This window comes from Scyliorhinus canicula, chromosome 14, assembly GCF_902713615.1.
Source record: "Scyliorhinus canicula chromosome 14, sScyCan1.1, whole genome shotgun sequence".
Lineage (NCBI taxonomy): Eukaryota > Metazoa > Chordata > Chondrichthyes > Carcharhiniformes > Scyliorhinidae > Scyliorhinus > Scyliorhinus canicula.
The window spans coordinates 99214356-99228459 of record NC_052159.1 but is presented as its reverse complement, the minus strand read 5'-3'; the positions used below and the strand labels follow the sequence as shown (position 1 = coordinate 99228459).

Below are 14104 nucleotides of genomic sequence, written 5' to 3'. Positions count from 1 at the left end.
CACTCTGATCCCAGCCTGGGCCCAGCGCCCACCCCGTCACCGCACGCTGTACCATTTAACAAACAGATCCCTGATGTGACCATCTCCCAGGAAGTTGATCTTCTTGTTGCTCAGGTGTCTGAAAGTAAAAGCTGCCTTCGCCCCCCTTCCTGCCGCCATTGTTTCGCCAGTGTTTATCGGTTGCTAGGGAACGCCCTGCCGCCCTCAACCCCTTCCCTGGATTGCTGTGGCCGGTTGCTGTCAGTTCCTGGGTTGCAGGAGGCTGTTTTAATCGGGAGAGTGGGAGTGGGAAAGTTCACACACACACACATAATGTGCACATTTCTTGGATGGGGGGCAAGAGTGTACAGTTACCAACTCCCCAGGCTTGGCCTTAAGTCTCCAGGACACTGAGAAATCATAGGGACATAAAAATTATATATATTTAAAATTTTCTTTGAACCTTTACGAGATATAAAAATATTAAAAATACAGGGCAGCATGGTGGCGCAGTGGTAGCACTGCAGTCTCATGGTACCCAGTTCCCAGGTTTGATCCTGGCTCTGGGTCACTGTCCGTGTGGAGTTTGCACATTCTCCCTGTGTTTGCGTGGATTTTCCCTCCACAGCCCAAAGATGTGCAAGGTAGGTGGATTGAACACGCTAAATTGCCCCTTAATTGGAAAAAAGGAATGGGTATTCTAAATTTATTTTTTTTAAATTAAAAATAGGGGAGGGGGAGGCTGTTTGGCTGACAGTCAAGAATCCTCCTATTGGGTGATGAATCATTTGGTTTTCAGTTGCCAGAAGAAGGCAGTGCATCATGAGGAAGGACATGTTGGCTGGCAAATGGCTCGGGCTTGGGGGAAAGTCGTGTGAGGAAACCTCCAGGATTATGTTTAAACTCAGTTGGCAATCTTGGGGGTAGGAATTGGATCTGGCCCCAAATTCGTTTTGAGATGGTAAAGGATTGGATAAGGTCCAAAATACAGAGTGGGGATCGCAGAGCATGATTTTCCTGCTCGTGTTTATTCTGATACAGAAGGCAAACTTTCTGCTGCCTGTTCAATGCCATCCAGGACAAAGCAACCCACTTGATTGACACCCTTCCACTAACATTCCTTCTCTCCACCGCCAAAGCACAGGAGCAACACTGTGTATCGTCTACAAGATGCACTGCAGGAACTCACCATGGCTCCTAGACAGCACTTTCTAAACCTACAACCACTACCATATAGGACAAGGGCAGCTGATACTTCAGAAAACCTTCACCTGGAAATTCCCCTCCAAGTCACTCATAATCCTGATTTGGAAATATACCGCCGTTCCTTCATTGTCGCTGGGTTAAAATCCTGGAACTCCCTCCCCAATAGCACAGTGGGTGTACCTACGCCACATGTACTGCAGCGGTTCAAGAAGGCAGCTCACCACCTTCACAAGTGCAATCGGGGATGCTGGCCAAGCCACTAAAGCCCACATCCTGTAGAAATGAAATTTTAAAAATGTTCGGTGATCTCACATAAGTGATCAAGGTAAGTGACGCATCTTCAAATTGCACATTCAACATCAGCACTAATCCCACACACTGCTCAATGCAACACACCTAACGTCAATATCCATCAATCATGACTCATACCTCGCACTCATTGCTTCACCTCACCCTCACACACTTTGCATTGGTACAAGCCTCACACCCTACAACCTCTGTCAACTATTTAAATTGACGTGGAGATGCCGGCGTTGGACTGGGGTGAGCACAGTAAGAAGTCTTACAACACCAGGTTAAAGTCCAACAGGTTTGATTCAAACACGAGCTTTCGGAGCGCAGCCTGAGGAAGGAGCTGCGCTCCGAAAGCTCGTGTTTGAATCAAACCTGTTGGACTTTAACCTGGTGTTGTAAGACTTCTTACTGGATTTAAATTGACAGCCACAACACCTAAACAGATTGCACCTCACTCATTGACGTACTTCCTTCTGTCTTGTGGGATAATTCTTTGGCACATAACTGTAGGCAGCAGCTGGGGGCAGGCATGGGTGTATGTCCTCAACACCACAGGGAGGCAGTGCTCAGTCATTGGAGCAGCTATGATGGAGGTCATTAGCCAGCAGCATAGCTGGAACCATTCAAAATGACTACTCTTTCTGAAGAATCCTGCTTTGCACACCATGAAATAGGTTTTGTAGTCTGGAATATGTTAACAGCAAGTATTTATTAATAACTATGTATATATTCACAATAGAAGGTACTAATATGGAACTGACCCATTCTAGGTGGTACCCCATCTGTTCATCTCCAGACTGACCCTATCTCTTCTTGCATCACTATGTGGGTAGTACTGTACTCAGTCCCACATTAGCTCTTTACATTCCAGACCCTTCTACAACACAACCTAATCCTCCTCACATCCCACTTCCCCTCATTCTAAAATACAATCTGATTTACAACAGCAGATGATTTACACCTCTTGCTTTCCTGTCCCTTCCTTCACCATAAGCGTACTCTGCACCATTCTCCTATCAGATACTGATGAACGGCCACAGGCTGTGGGACAGGATTGTGAAGTGAAAGAGAAAGGAGAGACTGGCGATTATGATGAAATGCCTCCATTCGATCTCACACTTGCAGCAACCATCTTAAATCCTGGCATTGCATGTATTTTAGAGCTCTTTATAGAGGTAAAGTCTGCACACGATGAGTCTGTGGTAGGCTATACTAGGGGTATCGCGGTACCTAGGTGGGATGTACCTTATACTGTAGTATGAGTGGTAGAACTTGCCTGCTGGTTCCGCCCAGCAGGCGGAGCATAAGAGTCTGTGTTTCACCCACAGCAGTCATTCTGTACCGGAGTAACTACTTGTTCATTAAAGCCTTCAATTGGAATATAATCTCGCTTCAGTAGTGATTGATCGTGCATCAAAGTCACCATGCACAAATGTACTACAGTCAAGCTAAGGAGAAAGATTCGCAAAGAAGAGGCAGCCCAGAGAGTAGATTTGCACATGAGCTCTGCTGCAGAAGACTCAGATGAACAATTCAATGGGATGGCATGCAGGGAAAAGCTGATAGGAATTTACAATGAGATGCTTGGTAGGGGCTGGTTAGCATAGGGCTAAAGAGCTGGCATTTAAAACAAACCAAGGTAGGCCAGCAGCACGGTTCAATTCCCGTACCAGCCTCCCTGAACAGGCGCCGGAATGTGGCGACTAGGGGCTTTTCACAGTAACTTCATTTGAAGCCTACTTGTGACAATAAGCGATTTTCATTTCATTTCATTTTTGTATTGGCAGGAAAAAGGACCAAATGAAAAGCAGAAAAACCTACTCAATCAAATAAAAAAGCATCCCTAATAAATGCCTTTGAACATCCCAAGCTTCAGGGCGCAAGAACATTATAACCGCTGCACCTGGCCTGGCCTGGCCCAGCACACTCTGACACACAAAAGTCAGCACCCCCAGGACGCCCAGCACATCCCAAAACCTATACCCCAGCTGGCCCTGCAGCTCCTCAACCACACCTAGGGCAGTGCTGCTCACCCACTGAACAGCATACTGTTCACCCAGATGGAGAGCAGAAATTAAAACTCTTAAGGAAAGAAAATCTCAAATGGTTTAGGAATAATCAACAAATCAATCAAGGATTAACCAAGCCCACCTTGGTGTGTGCCATTACTGTTGCCAATCGGCACCGGAGTCGCCAATAATGTTGCCAATTAATAATGATGTTCTTTAGAGGCACCAGGTATCAAATGATACCATCACAAAGTTTTACCGGATATCGATCAAAGGACCACACAACTAGTTAGTCAGTTCAAGTTCAAAGATGGTTTATTTACACACAAGGATTACTTCAACATGCAACACAAAACACTACAAGTTAAACTACACCTAATAACCACAATAACCTATATTTAACTTCAGGGAAACCGGCTCTATGCAGATGGACAAGGCCTTTGTCCAGATCTTGCGTGGCTGGGTGGATGAAGTGCCTCTGATTCTGCTGCGCTCTTCTGTCTGGTAGCAATCGTTGGTCTTGAACTTGTCTGTCTCGTCATTATGCTGCACTTGGGTTGGCATAGGCCGGATCCAAGAGAGACCGAGCACATGGCTGCGTCTCTTCTTATCCTTCTGGGATTTTGCGCTCTTTGGGGCGGCCCTTAACTTGGACCCAATAATTCGACAGGCTTCGATCACTGCCTTCGATTTTGGCCAATAAAGGGGCGGGTGCCTTGATGGCTGGGCGTGTCCTTAGCAGTCATTGACCTTGGCTGTTTGGGCTCCCTGAGTAAAGGGAGTGACGCCGATTAGTCTGTATCTGTATCAGTTACCTGAGTACAGTTCTTTTGTTCTGGGGAAATGGGCCATTAGAATGCAAATGAGCGGAGGTTTCGATCGCGTCTAGCTATCTGGGTTGCAAATACACACACAAGCTCTGAGTCTCTCTAAGTCCTGGGTTGGCCATAATTCCCATGGTCCTTTGCAGGTGGCCATCTGAGATGGCTACACTACATATTTCCTAAGAACAGCGGCCTGATAGAAAAGTCAGAAGGAACCCAATCCTCCCCAGGATATATAGGATGCCCAGAGTATCGACGGAGATAGGAAAGGATTCTTAAATAACAAAAAGCTAAATAAAAAACTAATACGGTTAACTCTAACCAGGGAACTATCCTCTATCTCAGTGAGGACTAAACTAACCCCATCAGCCAACTCTACACCATCCACCCACCCATTACCCTGCCATGACTCCATTCATCTTCACCATCAACAAGACAAGGGGAGGCCAAAATACACTCCCTTCCCATAACCACAAGGATAACAGCACATTAAAAGGAAAGGAGTAATAACTGTGCACAGAACACGATTCACATCATTGGAGAGAACAGGAAATAGGCCACTTTAGCCCTGGTGTTTACACCTTCACACCCTTTCAGGAGAAAAGACAACAACAAATAATCAGCAACATCATTATAAGGGAGTAGCATTCAGGATTATTGAAGAATCGCAGGATAATAACACCATCCAGGTTGCTTGAAAAAGGCCATGACGGGATCATCAAACATTTCTCAGGATTTCTCAAAGATTGTATTGAACAAAGCACCTTCATTTCCACCATGTCATCGCCCCGACGTCCAAGTGACAAACAGTCTAGCCCCTGGCTGGTGTGCGGGGTTTACTCCACACAATTGGCCACTTCCATTCTCTCACCGCAATTATCAAAAACAGAATAACATAAGGCCAGTGGATTGGGACCCCAGCCGACCACAGACCTCAAAGATCAGATACATGGGGCTCTGTCGAACCTGATACACCCAAACTCCAAATCAAGATTACTAATGCATGGCAGCCAATCTTCAAAATCAGTCGGGAGCTGGCCTCTCACCTCCCGTCAGAAACTAAACACACGACAACTTCTTGTCCAGCCCCGCCTCCCAAATCCGTGAGGATATGTGACACACCATGCAGCAGGTTCTCATCAAACCAAAGGCGGGTCTTAACCAGATGAAAGTGCTCTATCAAATGCATGGATTCTCCCAAGGATATCTTGCTGTTCCTCAAGTTGACCATCAAAGACCAGAAACATGGAGCCGAGATCACCAGCCAGAACAACATTCTCAGAGGCGGTCATCATCCCAATGTCCACGGCACCACCGAGGCAGAGGCCCATCAGCAACACAGCCACTGAAAGCTGGGCCCCACCCCACCCAACTCTGTTCGCCTCAATCACACAAGGACTCTTTATGATTCAACTTGGTTCCTCAGCGCAAAATTCCAATCAGGATCATCCAGAGATATATTACCAAGCATATACCCATGAAAAGACAATTATGAAATGTGCACAAGGATAAAGTAATGGACTAAAAGACGAGCAGAGCTAGAGTTTGTAAAAACGCAGCCACTCTCGCATTCACATCATGTGACCCCCGGGCGATGACTTTTGCTGTTCACCATTTCTTTGGAATGGTGTTCATAGAATCATAGAATTTACAGTGCAGGAGGCCATTCAGCCCATCGAATCTGCACCGGCTCTTGGAAAGAGCACCCTACCCAAGGTCAACAACTCCACCCTATCCCCATAACCTAGTAATCCCACCCAACACTAAGGGCAATTTTGGACACTAAGGGCAATTTATCATGGCCAATCCACCTAATCTGCACATCTTTGGACTGTGGGAGGAAACCAGAGCACCCGGAGGAAACCCACGCACACACGTGGAAGATGTGCAGACTCCGCACAGACAGTGACCCAAGCCGGATTCGAACCTGGGACCCTGGAGCTGTGAAGCGATTGTGCTATCCACAATGCTACCGTGCTGCCCCTGGAATATATGACCATGTAAAACCATGTCAACATGCAAGAGCTTGGGGCCCCAACGTTTAATAAATTCTGGCGTGATGTTTTCATACCCTGCTGCCTTGCCATACTTCAAGCCCTGTTGGAATTTCTTTGGTTCTGTTACCTCAAAAGGGGCAGGGCCAATGTTTTCACTGTTGCTGATGATGTTGTCTGAAATGTTTCTTTTGAATGTTTCTTTTGGTGTTTTGTCCAGGGGTGCCTTAGCCATGGCAAGCAGGTGACTGGAAACATGATTGGAAGTACCTGAGGGGTGGTTTTGAATGGGTGACTTTTGGGCTGCTATAGGCTTCAGCACTTCTGCTGGAGTGTGTGAAGTTTAGCTCTGTTGCCGTTTCCTCCCACCTGGTGCAGTTGTGGCAATAAGTGAATTGATCAGATGGTCTCGTACCTCTGAGTCCTCTGATGCTTTACGTGTCTTTAGGAGAGCAGCAATCTCTTCATCTATGCATAGGATATAGATGGGTTCGTAGCCTTGGGAAATTGCCATGCTGTCTGATTTATAGATGTCATCACAGAGACAGTTATATGCTTCATCAACAGTGATATTTCATAGTGGTATTGTTGAGATGCTGTGTTCCAAGGTTTCACTGTATCTTGTCCAGTTGATTTTCCAGATGTTCCAACACATCTTCTTGTGCTGTTAACTACTGAAACAAATAGTCCTTTGTGAATGAGTAGAGGGTGGTTTTGGCTGTTAGGGAAGTTATCTAAGGCAAGGGGCTGCGCAGGGTGCGGAATCTCTTTAAGAACTGCAGGTTGCGGGAGTAATCCTTATGCCATCTGGCTGAATGGAATGTTCCTTGCTGTTTGGGGACATGTATAAGTGTCAGACCATTTCTTCATGCCCACTCTGCAAGCACTTCACCATCGCTGTCAAGTGCTGGGTAACCCCAGTCTGAATGGTGACTGTTACAGTCCCCCACATAGATGACTGTGTGGGGGAGGGAGGATAAGACTTGCTGCCCAGCTGGTTCTTGGAAGCTGGGGGCTTGAATTGGCTATGTGGAATGCACCAACTGCTAGGATGTCAGAGAAAGTCATCATTGCCAGATGGTTTGCTTGAGCAATGTCAGTTTGGACATCGGTGGCATGTCCAGCTTTGGCATGAGAGTGATAGCACAGGAGGTTGTAGCCTTTGATGGAACAGTGGCCTGTTTCTTCTGTTCTAATGTGGGTTTCTTGCAGGCAAATGATATTAATGGAGTGTTGAGGACAAAGGACTTCGATGTGACTTTGCTTGGCTGTTGACTGGCCTTCAACATTGAGTTGGAAGATTTGGAGAGTGGACGCTACTGCAATTGGGGCAGTTTTTCAGTGTTTCTTTTGGCTTTGGGACTTCGATGAGGATTCCTTGAGTGGACCCTTCTCATGAAGCTTCCTTTGGAATTTAGTCTGCTGGTGGGATCATTCGCTTCCCCGGGCAAGCCTGGTTACTGGCAGGGGGCGCAACGTGAATGCTGAGCCATTGCTCCCCCAATGACACATGCACAATCCACCTGCTTCTCCCTGGCCAGAAGACGTCACAAACTTTACCTAACAGTAGAACTCAAGGCACTCTACTAACTCCAGTAAAAATCAATCAACAGCTAACCTAAAAATAGTTCAGTAAGAAGTCTTACAACACCAGGTTAAAGTCCAACAGGTTTGTTTCAAACACGAGCTTTCGGAGCACTGCTCCTTCCTCAGGTGAAGAAGGAGCCGTGCTCCGAAAGCTCGTGTTTGAAACAAACCTGTTGGACTTTAACCTGGTGTTGTAAGAAGTAAGACTTCTTACTGTGCTCACCCCAGTCCAACGCCGGCATCTCCACATCATGGCTAAAAATAGTTGACTATCCTTTTAAATGGCATTGGTGGATGGGGGTGGGGATGGGATCCTTCCTGCTGCTGATCACATGTCCAACTTTGTATTTAAGAGGATGCCAGCTAGACTTTGTCAAAAGTGACACCACTATAGTCAAATTAGCAATACATGCAGACTGGCATCACATTCTGCCTACTTTAGGTTACACACCCTACAAACTGGCAACTGTTGTGGGCCTCACTAGAAATGCATGCACATGGCAAAGGGGGCATGATTTTCCGTTCCCGTCAGCCCCGTTTTCTAGTGCGATGTGTCCCCGCTGGCATCAGGATTCTCCGTTCCCGCAGCTGACCAATCACTGTGGGCCATGCCACGCTGTCGGGAAATGCACGGGCGTGGGTGCGCTGCTGGTGGGGCGGAGAATCCCACCAGCTGTGAATCCTGCAGCCTATTTTGCACCAAAAACAGTGCCTGTGGCAGTGAATGTTTAGATATTATGGAGCCCAATTCTGCAGCCTTTACTCTGAAGAGGAGAAAGGAGGCCCATGCCAAGCAAAACCACCCGGATCATGGTTATCGATATGTATAGCTTCTCCGTTTGTTTCACCCAAACAGTGTCACACCAGTAACCTCCATGTTATTTTTAAGAACTTGTTGAATTTGCTCAATTAATGCCCATTAGATATATGAACAAATGAATTGGGAGCAGGAATAAGCCATTTTGCCCCTCAGGCTTGCTCCGTCATTCAATACGATCCTGGCTGATCTAATTTTAGATCCCATGGTCTGTAATATGCCATCGGATTTAACCAGCAGTGGAAGAGGCCCACACCAAGTGTCTGCCCTGTGCAAACTAGTGATAGCTGAGGGTTGGGGTTGGGGGTGCCTCCTTAAAGGGCCCAGTGAGCCCAACACTGCCCCCTCTCCCCCAAATGTCATTTTCCCTCTAAATTGTCCCTCCCAGCATCGGGCCTGTCATTCTGGCCGTGGCAAAAACCTTCCCCCATGTAGTAATCCAGGAGACATGAAGATAAAGGTTAAATCAAAATGATTTTAACTCGAAAGAAAAGCCTGGGACTAACAGGATCTCCAAGTCCTGGTCTGCTACAGTATTTAAAAGGCTTGATAACGGGTTCCATCTGGATAATTCTTATACTCAACAGTGCGATCAGTGAGTGATTCCTCATGATCCTATCGAGGGTTGTCACATCCCACTTACCTGTAACTCCCACTCCATGGTTCCTCACCTGATCCAATCCCAGCAATGGCTACCACTCGCGGTAACATTTCTGGGACCAGAGATCTGCAGGCCATTTCATTGTCTGGAAGTTCTCAGAAGTGGGACTTAACCTTCCCAGATGGGATCAGAAATCCTGCTTTAAACCAAAAAATGGTCAAATGGCTTGCTAGAGGAGGTGCTGACGACAGAGGGACTGGAGAAGGGGGTAGTATCGGTGGTTTACCTGGCTTTTTTGGAGGAGAAGGCGCTGCTAGAAGTGATCAAGGCAAAGTGGGAGTAAGAGTTGAGAGAGGGTATGGAGGAGGGGTTCTGGTGTGAGGTGCTCCGGAAGGTGAACGTCTCCACCTTGTGTGTGAGGTTGGGGCTGATACAGCTGAAGGTGGTATATAGAGCGCACTTTACAAGGGCGAGGATGAGCCGGCTCTTTGAGTGGGTAGAAGAGCCCTCGGGAGGCCATGGGTGGGATTCTCCGATCCTGCGCCGGGTCAGAGAATTGCCGGGGGGGGGGGCGGGGGGGTGAATCCCGTGACGTCACTCCAACTTTGGGCTGCCGATTCTCCGCGCTCGAAGGGCTGAGTGCCCGCCAAATTCGGCCGAGTCCCACCGGCGTCATTCGCGTGTGGTCCTACCCAGTGGGACCTCGGCGTTCTGGCTGCGGGAGCCATCCAGGTGGGGGAGAGGGGGGATTCGACTTGGGGGGGGGGGGGGCCTCCATGGTGGCCAGTCCCGCGATCGTGGGCTACCGAACGGCGGGCGGGTTAGTTCCGGGGCGGAGGCCTATGGTCCTCCGCGCCGGGCCCCTGTAGGTCTTTGCCATGTTACATGGGGGCCAGCACGGAGACGGCAACCCATGCGCGTGCGTGGACCCGCGCCGGCAGTGGTGCATATGCGCGGACCAGTGCCGCCCGTACTGGGGCCCGTATTGGCAGCTGAAGCTGCATGATGCACTCCAGTGCCATGCTGGCCCCCTGTGTGTTGGGGGATTGCTGCTCCTAGCGGCCAGATGACGTTACCATAAAACGCTCCGGCGTTTACAACGGCATCAACACTTAACCTCTTTACCAGAGAATCCTGCCCCATATTCGAGGTGTTGGAAACGGGTGCGGAGGCAGATGTTGTAGCCTTCGTCTCATTGATCGCCTGAAGGCGGATCCTGTTAGGGTGGAGATCAATCTCTCCACCCAGTGCCCTGGCGTGGCGGAGGGACCTGCTGCAATTCTTGATGCTTGAAAAGTTCAAATTTGAATTGAGGGGAAGGATGGAGGGGTTCTACAATTCATGGGCATTATTCATTATGCACTTTCGAGAATTGGATCACATCGAACATTAGCCGGGGGGCGGGGGGGGGGGGGGGGGGGAACTGGGAGGGTTGTGGGGAGAGGGACTGTATGTGTTAATGGTGACTATGGGTGATCCCTGATTCCTTTTTGTCATTTGTTTATGTTAACATGCGGGCCAATGTTTGGGGTTTGGTGGGAGGATGGGATCGTTGTTATTGATATGAGTATTGACATTACATTTGTTACTGATTATTGTTTATTGCTGGGTGTAAATTTGGGAGAAAATGTGAAAAAGGAGAATAAAAAATATATATTTAAAAATGGTCAAATAGCTATAAACTCTGTGTGGAAGAACAGGGGCGATTTCCACCAGGGTAGCGGGCGGGGGGGATCCTGGGGTATTGAAAAATCCAGTCCAAACACTGATAGCTTGGCACCCTCAAATCATTGTTAAACAACCTGGCTGCAATACACACAGCTAGTGTCTGAACCTAGGTTTCTGTCCAACTGGTGAATGTAACTTTCTTTATACAAGTATCTTCACCATCTGCAAATTACTCTCTCCTTGTACAAAATGTGGAGATGCCGGCGTTGAACTGGGGTGGGCACAGTAAGAAGTCTTACAACACCAGGTTAAAGTCCAACAGGTTTGTTTCAAATCACTAGCTTTCGGAGCACAGCTCCTTCCTCAGGAGAATGAGGAGGTGGGTTCCAGAAACATATATATATATAGACAAAGTCAATGATGCAAGACGAGACTTTGAATGTGAGTCTTTGCAAGTAATTAAGTCTTTACAGGTCCAGACGGAGCAACTGGAGAGAGGGATAATCACAGGTTAAAGAGGTGTGAATTGTCCCAAGCCAGGACAGTTGGTAGGATTTCGCAAGCCCAGGCCAGATGGCGGGGGAGGGGTGAATGTAAGCGACATGAATCCAAGGTCCCGGTTGAGGCCGTACTCATGTGTGCAGAACTTGGCTATCAGTTTCTGCTTGGCAATTCTGCGTTGTCGCGTGCCTTCAGGACTTAATTACTTGCAAGGACTCGCATTCAAAGCATCACCTTGTGTCATTGACTTTGTCTATATATGTGTTTCTGGAACCCATTGCTTCACTCACCTGAGGAAGGAGCTGCGTTCCGCAAGCTAGTGATTCCAAACAAACCTGTTGGACTTTAACCTGGTGTTTAAGGCAACCTGGTACTTGTGCAAGGTGGCACACGAAGAGCATGACTCAACCTACAGGAAACTTTCTCTGAAGTATAGGTGATAAAGGTGCAACTTATTTGGCAAGCCACTACAATGGGTGTGTGTAGCTGCGTACCTGGGTATGGCACCTGCAACATGTGCAACCCATTTGCAACTTTACTGGCAATTTTAAGAACCTATATTTCTAATGCCAGTAAACATGTCCAATTAATGGCAGCACACAGTGATCATATTGTGCTTCAAGTGAAAGCACCAGAGAGGGATGAGAAAGACAAACTTGATCTGTATATTTTTGCAACCTATTGAAGGCAGCATGACTTTTCTGAGTTCCCAGTTCTGTCTAGTTGGGAAATACTGGGTAGCATGCTCCTGACATTCCAGGAGCTCCCACTCTTGTCTCAAGATTTTGGAGCTCTGCCATGCTCACATGTGCCTGCAACATTACATACAGGCTGTTATTATGGCCTCGCTGTCGACACTGCGGCCTAGTCATCTGGCTGACTAAGTTAAAAATATCTGTTCTGTGATACATTACTGTGATGATTGGTATTTACCCTTAATACCATGCCCCTTTAAGAGGCTTGGAACCCTGGGGACTCCGCTTCTGGCTACGCCCCCAGGAAACAGTATATAGGATAAGGCTCGATGTGGCGAGCACACTTCTCTCGAATGCAGTCCTGTTCTCTGTATATTAAAGCCTTTGATTACTGACCTCGCTCTCGCGTCGTAATTGAGGGTGCCTCAATTTAATATACAGACACATCAAGATGGACAGCGCTCTAAAACCGGAGAAACTCAACCTGGACGGCAGGTCGCCGGAAGACCCGGAAATTTTTAAACATTGGCTCCGGTGTTTCGAGGACTATCTGGACTCCTCAACGACTGACGCCGACAGCGCTCGCAAGCTGCGCTTACTACATGGCCGGGTGGGCCACCGACTCTCCGCCGTGATCGAAACCGCTACGACCTATAAGGCGGCGGTCGAAATATTGAAGAAACGCTTCATAAAACCTACTAACGAGGTACACGCCAGACATTTGCTCTCAACCTGCAGCCAGCGTTCCGGGGAAACGCTGGACGAGTTCGTGGAAAGACTCAAGGCGCTCGCGAGGAACTGCGACCATAAAGCAGTGACGGCAGAAGAACATAGGAACTTACATATCCACGACGCCTTTGTGTCTGGTATCAGGTTCTCGTACATCCGGCAGCGGCTCCTAGAAGACGGGGCAAAGGATCTCCAGGGCACGGTAACGCTCGCCTCTTCCCTAGAAACGGCCCACCGTAACCTCCGTACGTACTCCGCGGACCTTGCGAACCCCTCTCGATCCCCTCCAGACTCGGCCACGCTACAGGCCTGTGCCACGCGACGATCCACTCACTCCGGGGGTTCCCTATGCTATTTCTGTGGGCAAGGCCAGCACCCACATCAGCGTTGCCCGGCCCGATCCGCGATCTGCAACGACTGCGGGACGAAAGGGCACTTCCGGAAAGTCTGCCTGGCTGGGCCCAAAGGCCACAAACAAAACCCTCATCAGGCCCAGAAATCAAGCTCCCGGCCTCACAGACCCCGCAACGCGGCCACGCTACGGCCGGGCACGCCCACTTCCGACGCGTCATCGATCTTGTGCGAGTCATGGGAGCGGCCATCTTGGCGGTGGCCATCCTCGAAACCCGACACGTTCGACCGGCGGCAACAGCCATCTTGTAACTCCGGGCGGCCATTTTGGGAGTTCGACTCTGACGGCCCGCAACTAGGAGCAATCACACTCGATCAATCGAGGCCGAAACACCTGCGAAACTCAATGATGCGGGTGCGAATCAACGGCCACGACACTCCCTGCCTATTCGACTCCAGGAGCACGGAGAGCTTTGTCCATCTAGACACGGTAAGGCGCTGCTCCCTGTGCACCCGCCCCGCCTCCCAAACTATCGCCCTCGCCTCAGGGTCCCATTTGGTTCAAATCACGGATTATTGTGTCGCTGACTTCGCAATTCAAGACCCTAAATACTCCCGTTTTAAACTTTACATCTTTCCTCAACTCTGTGCCCCCCTGCTGCTTGGCCTAGACTTTCAGTGCAGCCACCGGAGCCTGACACTGAAGTTCGGCGGACCCCTGCCCCCACTCACAGTATGCAGCCTGGCGACACTCAAAGTGGCGCCACCCCGCCTCTTCGCGAACCTCACTACCGACTGTAAGCCTGTCGCCACCAAGAGTCGCCGGTACAGTACCCAATACATGACTTT

At 48.8% G+C, this 14104-nt stretch overlaps 1 protein-coding gene across 2 annotated transcripts in view; it reads right to left on the bottom strand.

Moving 5' to 3' along the window:
* The window catches only part of cfap300 (cilia and flagella associated protein 300), a 41462-nt gene extending 41253 nt beyond the window's left edge, over positions 1 to 209 (bottom strand). Inside the window, exon 1 of one of the 2 annotated variants that reach the window (XM_038818577.1) lies at positions 53 to 209. In XM_038818577.1, coding sequence (XP_038674505.1) covers positions 53 to 159 — 107 coding nt within the window. In that variant the 5' untranslated portion in view covers positions 160 to 209. The remainder of the gene's footprint in view (positions 1 to 52) is intronic. The other variant, XM_038818576.1, reaches the window with a different exon arrangement.
* Positions 210 to 14104: the final 13895 nt, after the last annotated feature.